At 54.9% G+C, this 21,794-nt stretch overlaps 1 protein-coding gene across 2 annotated transcripts in view; it reads right to left on the bottom strand.

Annotated features, from left to right (window-relative positions):
* The window catches only part of EFNB1 (ephrin B1), a 73,940-nt gene extending 55,600 nt beyond the window's left edge, over positions 1 to 18,340 (bottom strand). Inside the window, exon 1 of one of the 2 annotated variants that reach the window (XM_062584767.1) lies at positions 18,225 to 18,340. In XM_062584767.1, coding sequence (XP_062440751.1) covers positions 18,225 to 18,340 — 116 coding nt within the window. Of the gene's footprint in view, positions 1 to 6,168; positions 6,255 to 18,224 lie in introns of those variants that run through there. The other variant, XM_062584768.1, reaches the window with a different exon arrangement.
* Positions 18,341 to 21,794: the final 3,454 nt, after the last annotated feature.

Raw genomic sequence — 21,794 nt, forward strand, 5'->3', positions numbered from 1 at the left:
TCTGGGCACCACCAAGGTTAGCAGAAACACAAACAGGAAAAGGGACGAGGCATTTGCAGAGCTGAACAGTGGAAAACTGGGGTCAGCCCAAAAAGATGCTCAGAGCCAAGTGTTACCTCTAGAAACAAGAATACAGGACATATCCCTGAGCCTATGGTAGCTGCACAAGCAAGGAGCTGTTGCAAAGTGATAGTGAGCAAGTGCAAAGTTAAGGAATTATTCAAAGATTGGGAAGGAGTAGGAAAAAGTTTAGTCAATTTACCTTGTCAAAAAAATGACAAGAAATTTAACAACTAAGTACCCTCCCAAGAACCATCTGTGGGGCACTGAAGCTTCTTTTAATATAGTGCAAAAAAGTAGCAGCTAGAACCAGAGGATGTGGACTGACCTCAGACACAGCTATATCATTAGTTGTATGTGAGGGCAACTAAGCACTGAACAAGCCACCCAAGCAAAGCTGCATTTTCTCCATCTCTTGAGGGTCTAGCATAAAGATTGGTTGACTTCAGAAAAATGCTAGCTGGCCTCATATTTGTCTCGGTTCTGTTGTACCTGGAGTCATAAAGGTTCTTCCAGTCTTCATTTCTGAGCAGCTGTTTGGAAGAGCCCTTGTGTCTCTCCAACTGATCACGCAGCCAGCCGAACTGAAGCACCCTCTCAAAGCCAAACAAAGCCGCCAGCTGCCGTCTTGCAACACTAACAGGCTAACTACTCAGAGAGGCAGCCCCGAGAGCTCCCAGGTGCTCCCAAGCTTTTCATCTTCAGAACCAGAAAAGCAACTGATCCGGAACCCAGGGGATCAAGACCTGCATGTGAGGTCTCCACAGCAGCTTGTCATGGGAGAACTGCACATACTGACAAGTCCATCTCAGGGCAAGCGTGAGGGCTGAAGAGCACAGCAGACACAAGAAGTCTCTACTGTTCCCTTTTCCCACTGGCTTAAGAAGAATGCAATTCAGAGGTATATGCTGAGGGTTACATACATTAAAAAAACAAAACCAACAAAACAAAACAAGGCATCACCATCATTTACAGGACAAAGGCACCTCGCCTCAGGAAGAAGATCCTGGAATCAGTCACTTGCATTGTTCCATGTCCTCAAGGTCTTAAAACCCCTCCATAGCGGTTGTGTTGCCAAGGACATGCACAGGAAAAACACAGAGGTATGGTCAACCAGTGAAAACACGCTCATCTCCTGAACACACGGAGTATACAGAAAGGAAGGAAAGCGTGCCGTCATGGAAGCACACTCCATAACCTGCTGCCATTGCCAAGGATGCAGAGCCAGGAAGCAGGACCCAGATAAATCTTCCAGATAGAATTCCCCCACCTCCCATCACCCAGAGCCCCCCAAGTTAAAAAAGGATTAGGCATGCAGGCAAGACATGAAGTGATTTAAAAATATATGGAACAGGAGTCAAATACCAATGAAAGAAAAATCCACTCTGGACTGATTATTTTATTTTCTACTGACAGTTTCAGCCACAAAGACCAATAAATCCTGATTACAAATTTTAAAAGTGCTTCCTGCAGACACTTGGACTATCAAGGCAATTTTGGATTCCTATAACTCCTGTTTTATGATGGTCATACATGTCAACTTTTTACAGAGCCCAGCATTTCAATAAAGATGACCATAAACCTAGATTAGAGATTAAAAGACTGACTCAGAAGTTACGTCAGAGAAAGAAACAAGTTTGCCCACAATTGCCTTGTGATATTTTACCAACTGTTAGGAACAGTTCATTTTTTGATGGTTTTATACTAGCAGTAAATTTTCTGACTGTCGACAACTCTGTGTGTAACGACAACAATTTAAGAAAGGTGAAAGCAGTGCCTACATCTTGTGAAGAGGGAAGAAAAACTCAGTTTGACAGAAGTTGAGAGCTGACAGTAACCAAAGAAAATATCAGAGTCTAACTACGATCATCTGGTGGAAAATTTTTAAGTGCTTCAATGTAATAAGAAGGGAAAGTCCTATGACAAGGAAAAACAAGCACATCACACAACAGCAATTTAGTCAGGAAGCTGCAACATGCCACAGACCAGTAGCACAAACTTCTGCTGCTCTGTATTTCAGAGTAATTTCTCTCAGGAAAGCTGCGCAAAATAGCTCACCAAGCAGCACCTGGGAGCACAGGGCAGCAACAGACCCAAAAACTAGTCGCAGCATCATGTATATCATCATAACTACACCATGAAGAACCTGAACATCAAACTACCTTGGACTGGGAGCTGCCATCAGAACAGCTTCATTAAAGCACAGCTGCAAAATGCAGTCCCAGTTCCACCAGGCATTTGGGAGGTACAAGGAATAAGCACAAGCCAAGCGCTAACAGCTCACCAACAAAATATATAGGAAATGACAGGCCAGTCTTCGCTTTAGTTAATGATTGCTCTAGACAGTACAGAAACACGGACACTAAAATTGCCTGACCTTCCTGGTTTCTCATCTCTCTCCCCCCACCCCAGCCTGTCAAATTTCTCTCCCAGAGAGCTCCTCTGTCCTAATTTTTCTTCTCTCATCTTCACAAGGTCAGCAGCTGCCAAGCAGAAGCATGCAAACACATGAAAAGGTGACAGGAGACCAACAACCATGCCTAGCTCTCAGCAGCAGAGGCAAAGCTCTCGGAGGAGTCAGCTGCCTCCTGCATCGACTTCCAAGAGCAAGGGGAAGAGGCAAGAAGGGCCACCACAAAGTGGTGACAGCACCCCACATTCTCTGCAAAGCCAGGCCTGTGCCAACTTCACTCACAGGCCCAGTCCCTTGACCTGCTGCTTCCTCCCTCCGACAACTATGCTCATCTTGCAGCCCGATGTAGCTTGGGAGATGCTCCTCCATTCTGACTCGCAGCTTCTTCTCTCTTCCAGAGATCTGCCTTTTTTGAAATAGTAATGTCAAACATGATGAAGATGCCTTTTAAATTATGAACACCCGTGTTTTTATTTTGCTCTTATTTACTGGATGAAAACGCTTCCTTTTAATAAGAGGTCTGTTGAGGGAAGAAAAAAAAAGAGCATAAAGGAAGAATGACTCATGACAATGCCACATTTCCAAAAACACTTGAGAGCTGTTGAGACAGTGCCAAGGACAAGGATTGGGATCACAGGAGATCAAAGGAATGATGGAGTTTAAAACTGAATCCCTCTCAGGAAGGGGAGAGGTTTGCAGGAGCTGTTCAGAGCAGCAAGGCCAAGACATAAGTCTACACTCCCGGCTGCCCATGATATACCTACTTGGGTTCAAAGTAGGCTGTCTGTGTTTCCTGGAGATTTAATGACAACTTTAATACTTTGAACAAGACTCTTAATTCATTTGCTTTCTTTAGAAAGGGGTAAGATAGGATAAACACCATGCTACTTCAGCTGGCTTAAGAGGGTATGAGTCTGCCCAGGTCTAACCCCTCTCCTCATCCTTGAGGGCCACCAGCTGAAGAGCCCAGCGTGAAGAGGAAGCAGTGCGCATACATGTGCTCCCGATGTCTTAGTGTTAAAATAAATAAATAAATAAATACAAGCTGCTGCTTAAAATACAGCTTGCCAAAACACCCACCATCAGCCACATGGTCCCAAAAGGAAGGAGCCTGGAGCTGAAGCCCGCAGGACCTGCAGAGCCAGCCAGTGCACAGAGCTGGCGTTGCACCACCGGAACACGGGTCAAGGACGGAGTTTAAGCCTGGAGAAAGGAATCGGCTGAGGCTGAGCTCCTGAACAGGCAACACCAGAGTCAGAGGGGGAGAACTGCAACCACCCTGTCGGTGATGCCCGTAATGCAGCGGCTGGGTCAAGAGCCAGTCTGCTTTCGTGGGCTCACCTTTGAACAGAGCCCTCCAGCAAAGAAAGTCAAATTTGTTAAACCACCTGGGCCTTTGCCCTTCCTCTTTTGCAACAGAAAAAAAGGAAACAAAACAAAACACTTCTCCAAACCAAGTCTTAAATTTAAGACATCTGCTGTGTTGCCAGCGAGTCCTCGCGGGAAGGCAGAGCAGGAGGAGGGCGGGTGGTCAGAGGTGGCCTGCACCTTTCCCGGGAGAGGCCCCGGCACGCCGGCTCCGGCACTGTGAGCACCGCCACCGGCTCCAATCCCATTAGCGCTCGCCACTGAGGCGGCAGCGCCGCCCCTCGCGGGGACACGGGCCGCTGGAGCCACCGGCAGCAGCATTAGGTAGTCTTAGGTGCACCCAACAGAACAGTCCATTTTGCTGATGAAAATGTGCCCTTTTCCTCACCAAATGAAAGAGCCGGGAGCACAGCGGAGAGCCCTGGGAGCTCTCCACTCTGAAGGAGGCCGGTGCCCTTTCTGCTGGTGTCTCTCAAAGTCCATCAAAGTCCCATTTACATCAAAATGCACTTCCAGGCATGCTTCAATTTTACTTTTCCTCTTTCATCTCTTTCCACCCTCCTACCCCACCTCTGAGAACTATTGTTCACACGGCGCTTGTGGCATCTCGCACAGCGCAGAAGGCCAAGAAAGCTGCCAAAGTTAAAGAAACAGGGCATAAAGAAGAAAGCTCTAAACTAATCAAGGAGCCGGAATCACTTCTGGTTTTACTCCAGCAAGAGTCCGGATCTTTTTTTCCTCCCGTCTCCCCCTCTAAGCCTGAGGGAAAAGGCGGGGGGGGGGGGGGGGGGTTCGCCGCTGCTCGGCAGTTGTCACTGGAAGGTCGATGCTGGCTGCGTCTCTGCCACGGGGACCAAGCCCTCACTGTCACTCCAGCTTTCTGGTCAGGCTCCGGTGGCCACAGATGGTTTTAACGAGCTTTAACAAAAGCCTCAAGCAATGGTTTTAGAATTAAGTCCTGCATCTTGTGCAGAGCTGCTCCTTGCACCTCCTCCCGCAGCCGCTGCGACAGAGCCCGCTCGGGGCCACCGCACGTGCCGGCGTGGGACGCGGCCACGCTGGCCCAGGACAGGCCACCGCCCCGGCCACTGGCCACCACAGCCCACCAACACCACATCTGACAAGCGACTCGCTCGGCGCAGGCACGACTGCAAATCCCATCTGGAGAGGGAAAGCCGAGGTGGACCTTATTTCACTTAAATCCCTCCCTTCCCAGATCAGTGCTAAAAGCACGCTAGAGAAGCTGGAACGTCTTCTCCCTCTGCCGTATTTTCCTTTGCTGTTTGGCAGAGGAAGCTATTTCCCACCTGCCCTCCTCCAACAATTAGGATTTAATGAATCTCTCTTCTCCCAGCCCAGGTTCCTGCGAGGACTGTATCCTAGCAAAATGCAGAGCACGGCATTAACTAGCAACAGGGGATCAGCAGAGAAAGCAAACTTTTGCAAGACCCTTAAAAACAGGGCAGTTTTTCTGCGTTGATTGACATCAAAAAGGAAGAGTAAAATCATTCCAGACTATGACAAGTGCAAATTAGGTTTAATTTAGGTCTAAATCATTAAAGTTAAGCACTAGCAGTATAGAGTAATCCAGATGCTTTTCACCAGTCTCCTGTCCGCTTCCCTTAACGCAGAGCTTTTTCAGTCCTTCCTTCCTATTGTCAAGCATCTATTTTTACCTCAAGTGTTATTTCTCCCTGCATGACTTCAGTAACTCTCTGGGGACAGTATGGAACTGCTGAGCTTGTATACGGCAAAGTGACTCAACTCTCACCTTCAGAAGCGCTATGGAAATCAGAAGAGTAGTAAATTTTTTCTGTTCACATTTTCTTTTCTCCTTCCCGCCAAGCTCTGTCTAGCACTAAAAAGCAAGGGAAATTGCAGAGAAGTAAAAGCTACATCCATCAGCTAGGAAAATGATGGCAAGCTATTTTGCTCGCTTTTCTCTTCCAGTGCTTTTCCCATGAGGCTAGACCTGCCTCCATAGCAGCTATCTTGAAAAAAAATTGCATCAATAGATATATTGCCAGGGTAAACTGAGGTTAGGACTATCAGGTTAAAATTAGGCTTATGAATCGAGGCTCCTATTTGCCAAGCTTGGGAAAAGGGGAGCAAAGCTAGGTAACTATGCAGAGCCAGGAATATATACCCCTCTGTGCAAAACAGACAAGATGTTTTCCTAGCAGGGCCCAGGACACCAGATAACAACCACATCATTACTCAGTTTTGGCTGATTTTCTTACTGCTGCAAAGCAACAATTAATAAGAAGGTCAGCAGCAAAACAGCTTAAGAATCTCTACCTTAAGGAAAGTTTATCAAAACAACTCACCATTTTTAAGGGCAACGGCCACCTTCTTCGACTAATTCATGAAGTGTTTAAAAACCCATGTGCTAAACACCCAGAGATAAGCTCATATTCCACTGCACTCATAACACTTGTGCTGCATTAGCCAGATGTTTACATTACTTGGCATTAAGAACCAATAAATAATCATTAATACTATTGCTAGAACTGATGCTCTCGACAAGAAAGCCCAGATGCCAAAAACCAGTGTTCCACAGCGCAAACACCCCAAGGCAGCACGAGCTCCAGGGAAGTCAGGGGAGGAACAGGCGGAATCCTCTGGTCCAGATTTCGGCGATCAGCCTGCAGAAGACAATGGAGGAAGCGCTGCCAATTCCGGATTTCATCACGAGTCCCCCCGCACTCGGCATTTCGCGCAAAGTCCCAGCTCAGGGGCTCGTGTAACTGGGAGAGTCTCAGCCGCAACGCGCAAGGCTTCCTGCTCCCACGCATGCAGAGGAATGCCTCAGCCTTTCGGACACGCTCCGGCCTCCAAAAGACACAGCGAAATCAAGAGCCACCTCGTTTTGAACTGTTTAAAATCACTGAAGGCAGCCACGATTTTAAGGCTGACTCGCTCGGTCTGCTCGCCGGAGCTGGCGGTGCTTTGGGACACACACCGCAGCAGTGGCCAGGCGAGGCGGGGAACGGAGCGAGCAGCTGGAAGCAATTATCCCACTACTTTTGTATCTGTCACCCTCTCTTAATACTTGTGTAAGGAAACCAGTTGTACTATCAACAAATCTCTTTATCTTTAATAAACCAGGAAAGTGATTCTCTCCCCCTTCCCCCAACAAAAAGTAGATGGCAAAGGCTACCCAGAAGGCAGCCACGGGGTGAGGTCTCTCCTGCTAGGTCTAAAACACACAGGACATGAACCGAGCGCACACTGGATGATGCAGGGAGTGAGGTACCTTAAGAAACACAGTGGTTTTTAGAGGAAACTGAGAAGTTTCTTTTCTCCATCTGTGCCCTGGTACAAAGCTGCAATGTTAGTGCTTTCTTGCACGTCTTATGACCCATGAACCTTGAACTGCTTTACAGGCAGGGATTAACTCTTGGAAGCACCGCAGCGAAGTCCACGTACCTCCACACAAAACCCACCTATCTCCGCATGAAAAAGGAAAAACGCGGAAGAGAGAAAGGGGCTTTGGCCAGACAGCAAGAGCAGAAACCCGCGGTCCGGGCCCTCCACGAGGCACCCGACCTCACGCGGCCCCACGAGGAAGCCCTCGTCGCCCCCAGGGTCCCCCCAACCGGCAGCACAACCACCAGCCGCCGCCCTGCAAGGGGCACCCGGCGTCGCAGGGCCCCGCGCTGCGAGCCCAAGGGACCGCAGTGCCTTCGGAAAGCTTCCTGCCTCCCCGGCTGTTACGAAACCAGGAGAGGAGCACGAAACTGCCGGCCGTGGGCGGGAACACCCAGGGCTATGTGAACAGGGCTCTGGGATTCCTCTTTAATATGGGAAAGCATGTTCCTCTCCCCCACCCAGCACACACCCTGGCAGCATTTTTTTTTTCTGAGATATTGGATAAGCATAAACAACCGAAACAGCCCTGCATAAAGGGGGTAATTAGGGAAACAGCTCCATCGCTAACCAAGTCTGGACAGAGATCAAAAGCATAACGAAGTGCTCAAGCCCCTGCTATCCAGAGCCGCGGCTGCAGCAGGGACGGCACGACGGCACGCAGTCCTCGCGCTGACGGTGGCTGCCCTATGCTGCCCCGCTGCACCGTCCCCCCGAGCAACTTTCTGGAGCAGAAGAACCCAAAGGAACAGCCACTGTGTCTCTAGTTAATCCAGGAGGGGAGAAAAAAAACAAGGTATCAAGCTAGCAGGCTAGCGTGCATCCTGGGGATGCCTTATGCCACGGCAGGAGTTCTTAGCTGCCACAGCCTGGCAGAGCTTGCAGCCTTCTCCCTGCCCTTCCCGTACAGCAGCAAAATCCAGCACCCGGGCCAAGGAGGGTCCTGGGGCCGAGCACGGAGAGGGCCCACGCGCCACGCGCAGACACAGAACCCTCCGGCAGAGCCGGGCCTTCCCCGCGTACAGCCCCAGCTCCTGCGCCAGCTGGCCTTCCCCCACATCTCACGCGGCTTCTCCTCTTGCTCGGGGCAGGGGAAGCAGCCGTCCTATCGCAGCAGCATCAACTCGCAGAGCGGAGAAGGACTCGAGAGCGCCCGGAGCTCCGGCGCTGGCGGAGGATCGGGGCGGCGAGCGGGGCGATGGCAGGGCTCGACGGCCCTGGGCTGCGGCGCGTGCCGCAGGCCGGAAAGGCCCGGCCGTGCCGCAGACCTTCGGCTGAGCAGGATTATCCCGACAGGTTGCAGCCACCCCGGTTTTTCCAGCCCCGAGTCGCGGAGGAGCGGCGGCGCTGGAGAGGGAAGGGCGCTACCTAGGAGCGCTTTGCTCTGGGCGTGCACGTGCTGTCCGGATGCATCTCCGCAGAGTTTATGCAAAATAAGAATAATGCAAGTTTAAAAGCAAACACTGCTGAAGGGGGAACTCCAGCCGCCTTCAGCTCTTCGCACCTCCAAACTGCTTCCTGGCACTTTAACCCGGCAAGGCCCTGTTCTTCCCGCCAGCCTCCGGCTCCACCGCATGCAAAGATGAGGCAGCATCCTGCACGCGAGGCTGGGACAGCCTCCAATTCTCAATTTCTCCAGCAAGAGTTTCTTTCAGAGCACCGGGTTGGAGCTCCCCCTCTAGCTCACAGATTTGGATCCCAGGCCACAGCGTTCCCAAGCAAACCGGCAGCTACACAGCAAATGTGTGGTCTGGACCAAAAGTTGCTCGGGATTCAAGTTAACATCGCGAGCGGCGCTTCGCTCTGGCCCTGGTGCTTCCCAGAGGGAAAGGCTGCTCACTGATGCATTGGCCAGATCTTCCCCTCCCACCGCAGGGGAGTGTTTTTTTTTTTTTTTTTTTTTAATTCTTAATCTAAAATAATTGACTAATTGGCCAAGCCCCAGTTCTGTGCTCGGAGTGAATTCCAGGTTCGCTCTTGCATGAAACGTTTATTAAATACATCAGAGCTGGAGATTAGGATAAATCACAACGCCCAGCGAGCCAGAGGGCCGGGGCGGTGCCCTGCGCGGGGCCGCAACGCCAGGTGGAAACTCCCCATCGCGCCCAGAGGAAGGCAGCCCAAAATTAATCCCTGCCGTCCCCCACGGCGCACCACGGCCTGCAGCCGGGTCAGCAGCCTTCTCCACACTGCTGCCGCCGAGCCCGGGAACGTCACCCCGGAGCGCCACGTCCCTGCAAACGGGGTGGGGGGAACGGGAGCGCACGGCTCCGGGAACGGCCCCCATCCCACTCCGCGCAGCCTCCTGGGCGCCCCGGCCCTGCCCAGGGTCGCCCTCCCTCTCCTTCAGCCCTCTCTAATCCCCAACACCAAAGCAGACCCTTTTTGGGGGAAAAAGTGTAATGCAATACCTGGAAAATTTCTCCCACCCGCTCTCTGCTGCCTGCTGCCAAATTTAAAACATATTTGCTGTTCAGCATCGCAGAAACGTAACCTGCTGCTTAATTCCAACACGTTTATTCTTTGGGGGCAGCAAAAAAATTCGCTCTGCCGCTCCTCTCCTTACACACTGCAGCCTTGCGGGCAGCCAGTGCCAAAAGCCTGCCGGGGACCCGCGCCGGCGCCGCGGGATGCTCCGCCGCGGGAAGGTGCCGCTCAGCCTGGCCCCCAGCTCCGAGAGGCTTCGGGCCTTCTCGGAGGTGCCCGAAATCGCAGGCTCGGTAAAGCGCCGGCCAAGGCGGGTGCCTCCGTGCGCCGAGGCTCCGGGGCCGCCGGCGTTTCCCGGAGGGGCTCGGTTCGCGAGCGCAGGCTGCAGGAGCGCGAAAAGCCTGCCGAGGCCGGTGGCGGGGGCTCGGGGAGGGCGCGAGGCGTTTCGCAGACCAAGAGGGCCGGCAGGGCCCGTTAAAGGAAACTATCTGTAATACAATAATAATTATGTCGTCCCCGGGACTCCGTCCTAAGCCTCCCTACCGGCTGCTAGGGCCTCGAGGCGCCTGCAGCGGGAGCGGACGCGACCTCGCGCCGAGTTTCCCCGCGGCCCTCGACGGAGGCAGCGCCGGCGGGAGCGCTGCGGCCGGCCTCGAGCGGGCTCCCGGGGAGGGGAGGGGAGGGGAGGAGCGGAGCGGAGCGGCGGGCGCTGCGCGGCCCCCCGAGCCGGCCCTCGCCTTTCCTTCAGGGCACGGGCGGCCCGGCTCCCGCGCGCTCCGCTTCCGCTCTGCCGGGCTCCCGGCCGCCCGGGAAACCCGCAGCGGCGAGCAACACCGCGAGCACGCGGGAGAGAAAGCGGCGCGAATCCCGGGATAACGAGCTCGGAGGAGGGAGACGGTGGGCTCTGTCTGAGAAGGGAGCCTTGCTTTTATTGGAGAGGCCTAAAAGGGCTATAAATCCTCAGACTCAAAGGCGAGCTCGAGCTCTTTCAAGTCTGAGGAAGGCCTGGGACGCGTCAGCCGCGAGGACTAACCGCGCCGCGGCCCCGCTCAAGTGGCCTCTCCAGCAAAGCCGGCCGGCAGCTCGGGATATTACCCGCAGATCCTTTCCATATGCCGCCCGCGCGGCTGCAGACGGGGCGCCTCCGCGGCCCCCGGGAGCGTGCCACCCGCCCGCCCGCCCGCACCACCGCCCTCCCCAGGGCTGCAAGCCGTGCCTGCGACCACCCGCTCCGAAAGGCCGGGGGGAAGAGGGCTGGGAATGCTGGGGGGAATGGGGGGGGGAAACGGGGGAGCCTCCGCTCGCGCCGCAGCGCCCCGTAAAGCGCCGGCACGAGGAGCGCAGGGGACAACGCGCCAAGCGTCGGGCTTGCGACAACGCGCTGCCGGCCGCGAACGCGGACGCTTCTCGGGAGGAAAACGCGCGAGCGCTCAGCGAGCGCTCTCCCCTCCGGCGGCAGGCCCGGCCCAGAGCCGCCTGCCCAGGAGCGGGCTCCCGCGGGCCACGCCGCCGCGGGAAAGGTTATTTCGGAGCAGCGCGGCCGGGGTTAAAAATAGCTGGCATTTCTGGAGCGCAGCTGCCGCGCTGGGGGCCGCGGCGGCCTTGCCGCTCCGGCACCTGAACGCCGCTATATCCAGCCCGGAGGCGCCGCAGGGGAGAGCTCGCCGGGAGCCGCGACCCGGGGGCTCGGCCTCGGCTCCGAAACCTCCGCGGGCGCCCGGCCGCCCTGGTGCCCCCGGCGGGCTCGCGGCGGCGGGCTCGCACGCCAGCGCTCCTCGGGCTCGGCCAGGCGGGAGGCGCAGCACCAGCACCAGCTCCCGCCCCCGAGCCGCTCCGGCTTCGCCCCTGCCGCAAGGGCTGAAAGCGGAAAGGAAGGAGGCGGCAGCGAACGGGAGCCGGGTCGGAGAGGGTTGCAAGGTTGCCCCGGTGCAAGGGCAACCCCGGCCGCTCCGGCCGCCTGCCCCGAGCGGCACGCGCTGCCGACACGGGCGAGAGGCTTTCCCGCGGGACGCCCGCGCTCCTCGGCGGATCCGCTTCCGAGCGGCGAAGCCGGGGCGGCCCCGGCGCACGCGAGCCCCGCGGATCCCCGCGGCGGGCAAGGCGCATCGCCCGCCGAGGCCCCGGCCGCGGGCTGCCGCAAAGCTGCAAAGCGGCCCCGGACCAAAGTCACAGCAGCCCTCGTGGGCGGGGGCGGCCCCCACCCTCCCTCCCAGGGCTTAATCGTTCAAACCGATACAAAAGCCCCAGTTCGGTTGCCATTCCCGCCACGGCTCCCGGGAGCGGCAGCAGCTGTTTTGCTACGTGGAAAGCTCCGGCTCCTTTTACAATCAATCAGCCTCCCCATCACCGCTCTTGCTTTCTTTTAGAGGAAGCAGTTAAATCCATTTTATAGAATCCAGTGGTATTTACCCAGCTACTGCAACAGCCGCAGCTTCACATTCACTTTTTTTTTTTTTTTTTTTTTAATTTAAGTTGATGCAAGCACTCCCGAAAGACACCCAAGCAGCCCTGGGTGCTCCCTCCCTCCAGGCCAAGCAACAAGACGGGTAAGCGCAGCGCTCGGAGAGGCGGCCTGGCGCTGCCTCCCCAGGCTGGGCGCCTCCTCCGCGGTCCTGCCCCAACCGTCCCGCATCGCCCCGGAAAACCGGCTCTCCCGGAGCCCTTCCCGCCCGGCCTGCCGGGAACGGCTCCTCCTTCCGGAGGGGGAAGCGTGAACCCCGGTTCAGACCGTCCAGGCTTGCTTAATCCAAGCCAGGCTCTGGAGATTAGGAAAAGCCCCTCAGATACGCCAGGCAGAGGTGCACGCGTGCTATGAGATCGCTTACGCTGCCATCTGGCTGGCCCGAGCCCCCTCGTCCAGGGACCGCGGCCGGCAGCGCCCCGCCGCCGCCGCGCGCAGGGCTGCTCCGCGGAGCGGCAAGTCTCCGAAGGTTCCACGAGCCAAACGCACTTTTTAATTAAAAAATAAGCAGCGTGTTTTCGCCATTTCCCAACTCCTTATACCGTGCAGCGCCTCATGCACCCACTAGTATGGTAATTAAATTACATCTGCTCCGACAAGTGTTAGCCCACTGATGCAAAGCTTCAGGCCAACTATTCCCATCGAAAACAGCTTTCCCGCAAGCACTTTGTCCCTCATAAAAGGCATTAAAAAAAAGCAGAGAGACACCAGGCTTCAAACTCAATGCTTACAGAATTCAATAGGACACCATAATGTCATTAAAGACAGAATAAAAATACCACAAAGGATTAGACTTTTGTCTGTGCTTGGTTTTTTCCTCCCTCCCCCCCCCCCCCCACTTCTTAATGCATTTATTTTGGGTTTAGAAAGTTGTTCTATTGCTCCACAGAGCTAGCAAGTGAGCAGATCCGAGTAAAAATTATATGAAGGAAAGAGAAAAGCAGAACTGAAATGACCGATTCTTAAAAGCTGCATGGATGATGTGTCCCATTTCCCCCACCTCCTTATTAAAATGCTTTCTGGAGAGGCAAATTCCAGTCTGAAATGAATTTTCCAAACCATATTTTATTAGGAATGCTTCCTTTTAACGTTCGGCACAGAAGCCCACCAGGGTCAATATTTCTCCAAAATTATAGCCAAGGGATTTCACAAAAGATTTAGTCAGAATTTTTTGTGCGAGTCCCGGTTGTTTAACGATAGCATACCCCAACCAACAACCCCAAACGCTAGCTGCTAAGTAGCAAAAGGGCTGATTAAATCATTGAAACCACACTTCAGCTCCCCCCTCCCATAAATGCAGAGAGCAGTTTTCAAAAAGCCCCCTTCAGACACCATGGAATAAAATTAAAACCATATTGGTTCACCGAGACCCCTTGAAAGAGGCTCTGCACACATCCCAAGAAAGCTCACTTAAAGGGATCTAATTTAGCCTGAACTTGTCCAAAGCATAACTTTGTGCAAATTATAACCTTTTACCCAGTGAAAGTTGTGGGGTTTGTTTTTTTGTTTTAAAAAGGCACACATCCTCCCCAGTTTTTCACAATACAGACACAGTAACAATGTCATTTCTGGTCTTCAGACACACACCTAGAAACTAAAAGGAAACTTTTTTGTACAGTACTGTGGAAAGTAAATAACATTTTAAGCAAAGATTAAGATATTCTTAACTCTTAAAAATATTAGAAAACTGTTCTTTATCTCAGATGTTTTATCAGTGTCCCTTTAACACCAAAGCTATTTCTTTCCCCCAGGACAACCAGAAACCTGCTTGTGACACACCAACAGAGTCATAAACTCATATTTTATAAGAGCAGCAGTAAGCCGCCCAGAGAAAAAGTCAACAGCAAAATATTTTCATCATTTACAGCGACACTATCAAGGCCAAACAGCCCAACACACAACACTTCTCCCTTGTATCTGCTGGAAAATTCCACTTAATGATGTTATTTTTAAAGGCTTTAGCTCTTTTCTGAAAAGAAGCATTAAATGTGGGCACTGCTTTAGCTCTAGTCCGAAAACGAGCAGTAAACGTGGGCACTTCTCAGCACAGCCGTGTAGAGGGCTGACGAGGAAACGCGTCAGTCCTGATCCTCCGCAGAGCACGAGCAAGGCGGGTTGTAAAACACAAAATGCTGTGGAGGGTGCGCGTGGTTTTTTTTCTAACACATCTGTGAGGGGAAAGTAATCCCCATCTAACAAAGAGAACGGCTTTTTGGCAAAGAACAGGACTTCTTTTTTTTTTTTAAAAAAAAAAAAAAAAAAAAAAAAGAAGAAGAAGAAAGAAAGAAAGAAAGAAAAAAAGAAAAAAAAGAAAAGAAAAGCAGCCTGCAGGTTTCAGCCCTTTATTTTAAAGCTTGCTGGTTCAATTCTGCTCGCTGGCAAGAGCGGCTGTGGAGAGGGGGCCACCTAATTCCACACGACCTGCAAGAAGCTGAGGCAAAAGCACCAAGGTATAAGGGGGGGGGGAAATTAAAAAAAAAAAAAAAAAAGGCCTGAAAAAGTTTGCCTGGCCCTCAGTAACCTCCAGCATCCAGCCAGTCTCCAGCGCGGGCTGCCGGGAGCGGAGGAGGAGGAGGAGGGTCGCGCGCCCCGCGAGGCCGGGGACGCGCCACGCCACGGCGCCGGACGCGCCGGCACGAGGACGGGCTCCAGTCGAGGTCCGCGCCGTCGGCGGGTATCGGCAGAAATCACCGAAGGCTTCCGGAGCTTTTCTAACCAGAACTGTTACTGCAGCATCGGGCAAAAATAAGTTTCTCCAACTTCGCGGAGCGCTTCCGCCCAATGCCCGCTCCGCGGAGCCACGGGAAGGGACAGCCCAGCGCCGGCTGCTCCGGCACGGCAGCGCGGCCGCGTCCCGCAGCCCTTCCCCAGCAGGGCACGACGCGCCGGCCTCCAGGCAGGGGGAAAATCTGGGATCAAGAAAGGAAAAGGATCCCCTGCTGCCCTCATCCCAGCAATCGATCCTGGCCCGCGGTGGATGCCCACCGGCGAAAGCCACGGCACGGGGGTCCGGGGCCCCGGCGCCTCCAGCCCCACCACCACGGCACGGGCAGACAACGCTGCGCGGGAGCCGGCTCCGTGCAACCCGGCTCCTCCGCTGCTTCTGCTTCGGAAGGCTTCACGGGGAGCTTGAGCAGGACCAACCAGAGGCCCAAAGTCCACAAGAGCCTGAGGAACGCGCAAGCCGCAGCCAAGCGGCAGGTTACCCAGCGTGGGGTCTGCGGGGGGGGGGAAGCGGGGCGTCACAGGGAGACACCTCCAACGGGCCGGGCCGGACGCAGCCCCGGCCTCCAGAGCCACTGCAGCCTGCCGGACCCCGGCGACAAGCTGGGCCCAACGGTTTCACGCCCCAGGAAACACCCCAGCACAGCTGCCCTCTCGCAGGGCCACAAAAAGCTCTCCAGCACCACATTCAAAACCGAATCACGCTCCGAGCCAGCGGAATCGCTACTTCTGTGGACTCCACCCAACTTTTCAGGCCTTGACAATTTAATAAAAGCAAACTCGAAGCAGCCAGGTTCGCTGCGTCGGTCCCACCTGCGGGAAGAGCCAGCAGCACGGAGCCCAGGTACCCCCGACCCCTTCGGGTAAAACTTGCCAAGCAGCAGAGGGAATTCTCTTTCCTGTCTGGGCAGAGAAGGCACGACTGCCAAATGCATGATGCTAAGAAAATGGTCTCGTTTCACATGCATCTACCTGCAAGTTTCTCAAGTTAACAGAATGAAGTCAAAGAGATTTCTATCTCTAACTGCCCTTTTTAAAATAAAAAAAGGTGGTGGTTTCTGGAACCAATTTGCTTTTTCCTTCTCCCCCTCCCACCTTCATGCTGACATAGCAGACTTATAAACACAAAAGACCAATTCCTAAGGGTAAAATCTGGTGGGTTTTTTTCCTCTCCAAGCTAACAGAGATATCTTCAAAGAGGGGGGGGGCAAATCAGAGAAATCACTTACTGGGAATCTAACAGCCACGAGGGACCTTTCCCCAGCTTTTCTAACACACTGAAGTAGAAATCACAAGTTTATGTGCACATGCACGTGCCAAAATTTGCTCTCCTCCTCCATCTTCCCCCTCAAAAATATAGTTTGGTTTGAACTTGAATGTCCAGTTGGAAAGTGTAGCCAAATTGTCTGTTTTCTCCAAACCCTTCTCCCTCCCCCCTTTACAGAACACAGAGGGGAAATAATCAAGATAAAAGCAGCATTTTTTTAAAAAAAAAACTAAGAAGAGAAGGGGATAAGATAAACAAACAGTCTGTGATTTACAAGATAAAGCCCAGCAAGAGGGCTACCAAAAACATCCTGCTATAATACCTCCCAAAACATCTACAGGTCATTAGCAGACAGAGCGAGTGTTTAAAGACCTTTTAAAGCTTTTAGTTACTTTTTAATTCCAGGCCTGTTGGGGAAAGCGACTTCCACGGTTCCTATTTTCAAGCTAAGAGCACCGTCGGGCTCCGGGACCCGACTGGACTGAATCTCGGCAGAGCTGCAGCAGGCCCGGGGGAAGGGGCGCTGGAAGCCCGTCGGCGCGGACGGGCAGCAAGCGGGGCCGCAGCGCGGCGATCAAGCCTTCCCCGGCGCCCTCCCCGGCCGCCGGGCCGCGTCCAGCCTCGCGGCAGCTTCGTCGGCCCCGGGAGCGGCTCGCTCCGGCGCCCGCACCGCGCCCGGGGCGGCGAGGCGCTGGCGGCGGGGGCGCCGGGGGGGCGCAGCGGCGCCGGGGCAGGCGCCTCGCCGCCCGAGGTCCGCCCCAGGCGGGGGCGAGGGCCCCCCGGCGAGAAGCGTTTCCAGACGCAGACATTCAGAGCCAGAGCAGGGGGAAAGAGAGCCCCTCTCCTTTCACACCAAGAAAAAAACCAGAGCACGTAGCAACCAATGTGGCAAGCACCAAAAAGCACCTGCTTTGATTCCCCAAACAGTATTTTCCAAGTCCTCCTCAAACCAAGGGCATTTTGAGGACCTCCGCACACTAGAAGGCAGATGAGCAGCTCCGGTATTCATTACACCGCACGGAAAGAGTAAGATTTCTAGAGCGAGGTCTAATGCATTTACCACGCTTGCGTGCCCTGGGTCACCTAAAGAAATACGTGCTCCTGAGTGCCAGGTGGAGGCATTTACTGAATAAACGCTAGCACCGAAGTTCACAATCTTTGCTTGCGAAGGCGATTCATATCCCTCAATACCGACTCCTGGAGTCTGCGGGAATAAGAATCGGAGCCAGAACTGCCTCCCCGGCTGCCGCTCGCAGAGCTCAGGTAAACGACAGAAACCGAGGTATATTTAGGTTTCAGTAGTTGTCCGTTGGTCCAGATTAACTAGTAAGACCTCAGGGAAGGAGCACGGCATGGGGGACGGACCGAGCGGGCCTAGAGCCGGAGCGGCGCCGCGGCAACGATCCTGCGCACACCCCGAGACGGTCTAGAAAGCGTATCACCAGAAACCCCGCTTCCAACGAAACGGAACTGAATCCCGGCGAGCCTGAAGGCTGCGAACGGCTCCAGACATTCCTAGATCTCCTCGGTACACGCAAAAGCGGTCAAAACTTTCCAAGTTTCACAGTGTTCCCCCAAAAAATAAAGTCCTCACAGAATTTCCACACACAAAAGGAATATCGCTCTGGCATAAAACTGAACCAAATCCGGTGAGGCTTTGATAAATTAACCTCCAGTTTTGTTCGCCTCCAGCCCAAGTTTGCACCGAGCGTGTGAACTGAAAGCCATCTGCTGGCAACCCCCGACCGGCATCCACAGCCCCACAGCAACAGACCTCTTCAGCAATCAGATTTTAAAGAGAGGAGGGGGGAAAAAATAACAAAAAGCTGATAATAGCTTTCGTGTTTCGCACAATTCAGCCCGGCAGCCCCCCGGGCCGGGCCGGGCCAGCCGCGCCGCGGGCAGCAGCGCTCTGCGAACACGCGGGGAGGGAGAGAAAAAAAGAAAGAAAAAAAAACCCCAAACCACAGCGGAGCAGCAAAGCGGGCTGCGAGGCTTCAGCAGAAGGGAAGCAGGCGGCGGTGCGCGGCCGCGCCGTCGGTACTCCAGCGCCGTCCGCGTCCGCGGAGAAGCGGTTCCCACGCCCCGGCCCCGCCGGGCAGCCCGCGGCCGGGGCCCCCCGCGCCCGCACGTACTTGGGGTTGCCGGCGCTCCAGGAGACGGGCTCGAGGCTCTTGGCGAGCGGCGCGGCCAGGCGGCACAGGGCGAGCAGCACGCCCAGCAGCCACCGCCCGCCGCGGGGCCGCGCCATCTTCCGCCGCCGCCGCCGCCGCTGCTCCGGGCGGCGGGACGGGCCGCGCCGCGCCGCGCCTCCCGCCGCCTCAGGCGCCCATCGCCGCCCAGCCGCGGCGGGCCGCCGGGCCGCGCCTCGGCGCCGCGCCCCCGGGTCGGGGCCGGGGCCGCGCTGCGCCCCGCTGCTGCTGCTGCTGCTGCTGCTGCTGCGCCGCCGCGGTCCGCTCGGCTCCGCTCGCTTCGGCTCGGCTCGGCTCGGCTCGGGCGGCGGCGGCAGCGGCGCGTCCCCTCCGGCAGCCCGGCCCGCACAGCGCCGCCGCCCGCCCCGTCGCCGCTCTACTCCCCCGCGCAGGCACCCGCGCGGGCAGCCCCGCGCACCCCGGCCAATCGCCGCGCGCCCCGCCGGGGCCTTCGCTCCCCCGCCCCGCCCCCGCGGCCGGAGGGGCGGGGCAGGGGCGGAGCTTCCCCCCCTCCCCACCGCCGCCCCGTCGTGCTCTTAAAGGGGCCGCGCGGGGCCGCGCGAGCCCCCCGCCCCCCCCCCGACTCCCATCCCCGCCTCCTCGGCGTCGGGGCGCCCACACCTGCCCCCGGCCAGCGTCCCCCGCCGGGGCGGCCGTGCCCGCCACTGGGGCCGCCTCCCCGGCCCGAGACGGAGCGCGGCCCCGTATGCCCCGGGCGGCGGCGGCGGCGGGTGTTGGGGTTGCGAGCCCCGACGCCGTCGGCCTGCCACGGCGTAAGTGCGCCGCGCTCCTCGCTGCGGCGGCCGCAGCTCCGCGCCCCCCGCCGCGCAGTAACCGCCCGGGCGGCCGCGGCGCCCAGCGCGTTTCCCACGCGGGGCTGGCGGCGCGGTGCCTCGCCGGCCCCGGGGTGGCGGCGGGCAGAGCCCCCCTCGGCGCGCTCCCACTCGACCCGCTTGGCCCCGTGCCCTGCCCCGGGAAGGGAGCGGCGGTAATTTGCCCTGCGCGGCGCTGGCCCCGGCCCGGGCCCCACGCGGTGCGGAGCGGCCCCGGCCCCGGCCCCGGCCCCGGCCCCGGCCCCGGCCCCGGCCCCGGCCCCGGCCCCGGCCCCGGCCCCGGCCCCGGCCCCGGCGCGCTCCGCCAACAGCGGTGCCACAGCGCCCCCTGGCGACGCGCGGCGGCGGTGCGGCGGGTGCGGCGCTCTCATTGGCCGAGTGGCTCGTCGAGATTCTCCGGGCGGGGCGCGCTCATTGGCCGAGTGGCTCGCCGAGATTCTCCGGGAGCGGCGCGCTCATTGGCCGGGGTCTCGCCGAGATTCCTCGGGCGCGCTCCCACGCGCGCCGCGCCGCGCCGGGCTTCTCCGCTGGCCGGAGCGCCGAGCGGCTGCGGGCGGTCTCTCCCCGGGGACATGCCGCTAGCCCGGGGACCCCCATGTCCATGCGGAACAGGGAGCCGCTTGAGAGTGGGACTGGGGGCAGCTTTTCCTGTGTCCTCACTTTTTTTCTCCTTCCCTCCCCCGCCTGGAAAATCCCGCATGCAGACCGGTTAACTACCTTTTAGGTAAACTGTTAACTACCTTTCAGGCAAATGTAGACATGTGAAAGCTGGCACTGCTGGCATTGTTTCCAAAAACAGAAGCTGCTTGTCGTTGCTTTAAATGTAAAAGACCTTCATGTTGGGCTCCTTTCTGCTTAACTGCATGAAAGAGCCCTATTCAAATTTTAAAAGGGCTTGTGTGCACATACATAGTGGAGGGGAGAAAGGTGGGAGATTGCAAGTCAAAACATCTCAATCATTTTTTAATGAACACTCAAGCTTAGGGGTTCTTTTTTAGTTACATCTTAAGATGAAAGGTAACTACACTTAACAATGAAAACAACTGGAATGAATTTTCATGAAAATTTTAAGTGAAAGATTTGGGATTTAAGAATACATTTAATTCAACTCTAGATTCAGTTTGTTTTGTATTAAGAAAAGAAAAAAAAAGAAATCTTGTTTTGCAACAACCTGAAACACTGTCTCCTTTACTTCTTTTCTAATTGGCTATTTACACATTTCTTCTCTGGCACCTTAAATGGCAAAACCTTCCCATCCAATCTGGATTGAGGTTTATTAGGCATCTGTGTTTAAAAAATTAAAATCTGGAATTAAATATGTTGTTAAATTGAGGCTGTGCAGATGCTTTCCTGAAAGAACAAGTATACAGCAGAGTCTTGTATAACCCGTTCTCAGGCTGCCTAAAATAGGTTATGTTGGGCATTTTAGACAGAGTCCTGAAGACAATTGTCAGTTTGATTTAAGATAAGTGAATGAGTTTATTAATTGCTTTTCCAATGGCATTTTAATTCAAAAGAGAAGAAAAAAGTTGAGGAAGAAGAAAATAATTGTTTTCATTTTAGGTGGGAGGATTTAGAACTTACCATAATGAATTACCTTGCAACAAAGGTAATTATTCTAAGTAAGTTGGCTGGGGAATTGAAAATTGCATTAGAGCATTGGTGACTTCCCTCTTGTGTCTCTCGTCATTCCTTCCAGTCACAAAATGAAGCACAACATAAAGAACAGAGAGAGAGAGAGAGAGACATAGCTCCAAAAGATTTTATCAGACGAGTCACAACAACCTTAATAACCCCTTACTCCTTTCTGGCAGGAAACAGCTTACCTTTAGCAGGTATGGGCTACCTGTCTTTGTGCTCTTTTGGTTCACATACCCCATTGCAAAGAAATGGGGAAATAAACCGGTAATTGCCATTTCTCCCGGCCTGAAAGAGGAAGCAGGCAGACATTTACTAAGTATTCCTGACCAATAATCTCTGCAAACGACATCACAATTAGTTGCCATGGCGATGCCGAGTACACCAGGAGAGCGGTTCAGGTGGGAAATAAGTAACCAAGGAATTTTTAAGAATGAGCAGACTGTTTTCACATGTCCCTTGTGCTAAATAAATCAATAATGGACAGAGAAAAACTGAAGCGAAATAATTTCAAAATCCATTCCTCCAGCCCCGAGGGAAGCAGCCCCCCCCCCCCCAGGCACAGCCTTCCCCGGCAGCACTGGCATCTCTGCAGTGTTTTGTATCTTCTAGTGTTTGCAGACTCCTTTAGCAATGCACGCAGCATGTCCAACATTACATAGTTGTAAAGCAGTAGCAGCTTTTGTACCTATGCAGGGAAGTTACTGGTACACTCAAATTTAAACCTATAATGAACATTGATATTTTGCATTTAGTATTTCAGGTGATTTTTTTTCTTTGTGAGAGAAGAGAGGAAAAAAGATACCAGAAACCATTTTCAAATCATCCTTGTATGCTGCACTGTCTCTTTATTTTAGGGGTCTCCCTCACCTCTAACCAGACCAGTGGAGACCAGTCTGGCACTTATCAATGCTGGTGCATCCTAAGAATGAAGGAAAACAAAGCTGTGTGAGCACCCTGGCCAGTGTGAGTGCCGGCTGCTGTGGGTAGTCATTACAAGTTTAAGATACGAAATGTCAATAATAAGCATTCAAAGGTCACT

Source organism: Rhea pennata, chromosome 11, assembly GCF_028389875.1.
Source record: "Rhea pennata isolate bPtePen1 chromosome 11, bPtePen1.pri, whole genome shotgun sequence".
Lineage (NCBI taxonomy): Eukaryota > Metazoa > Chordata > Aves > Rheiformes > Rheidae > Rhea > Rhea pennata.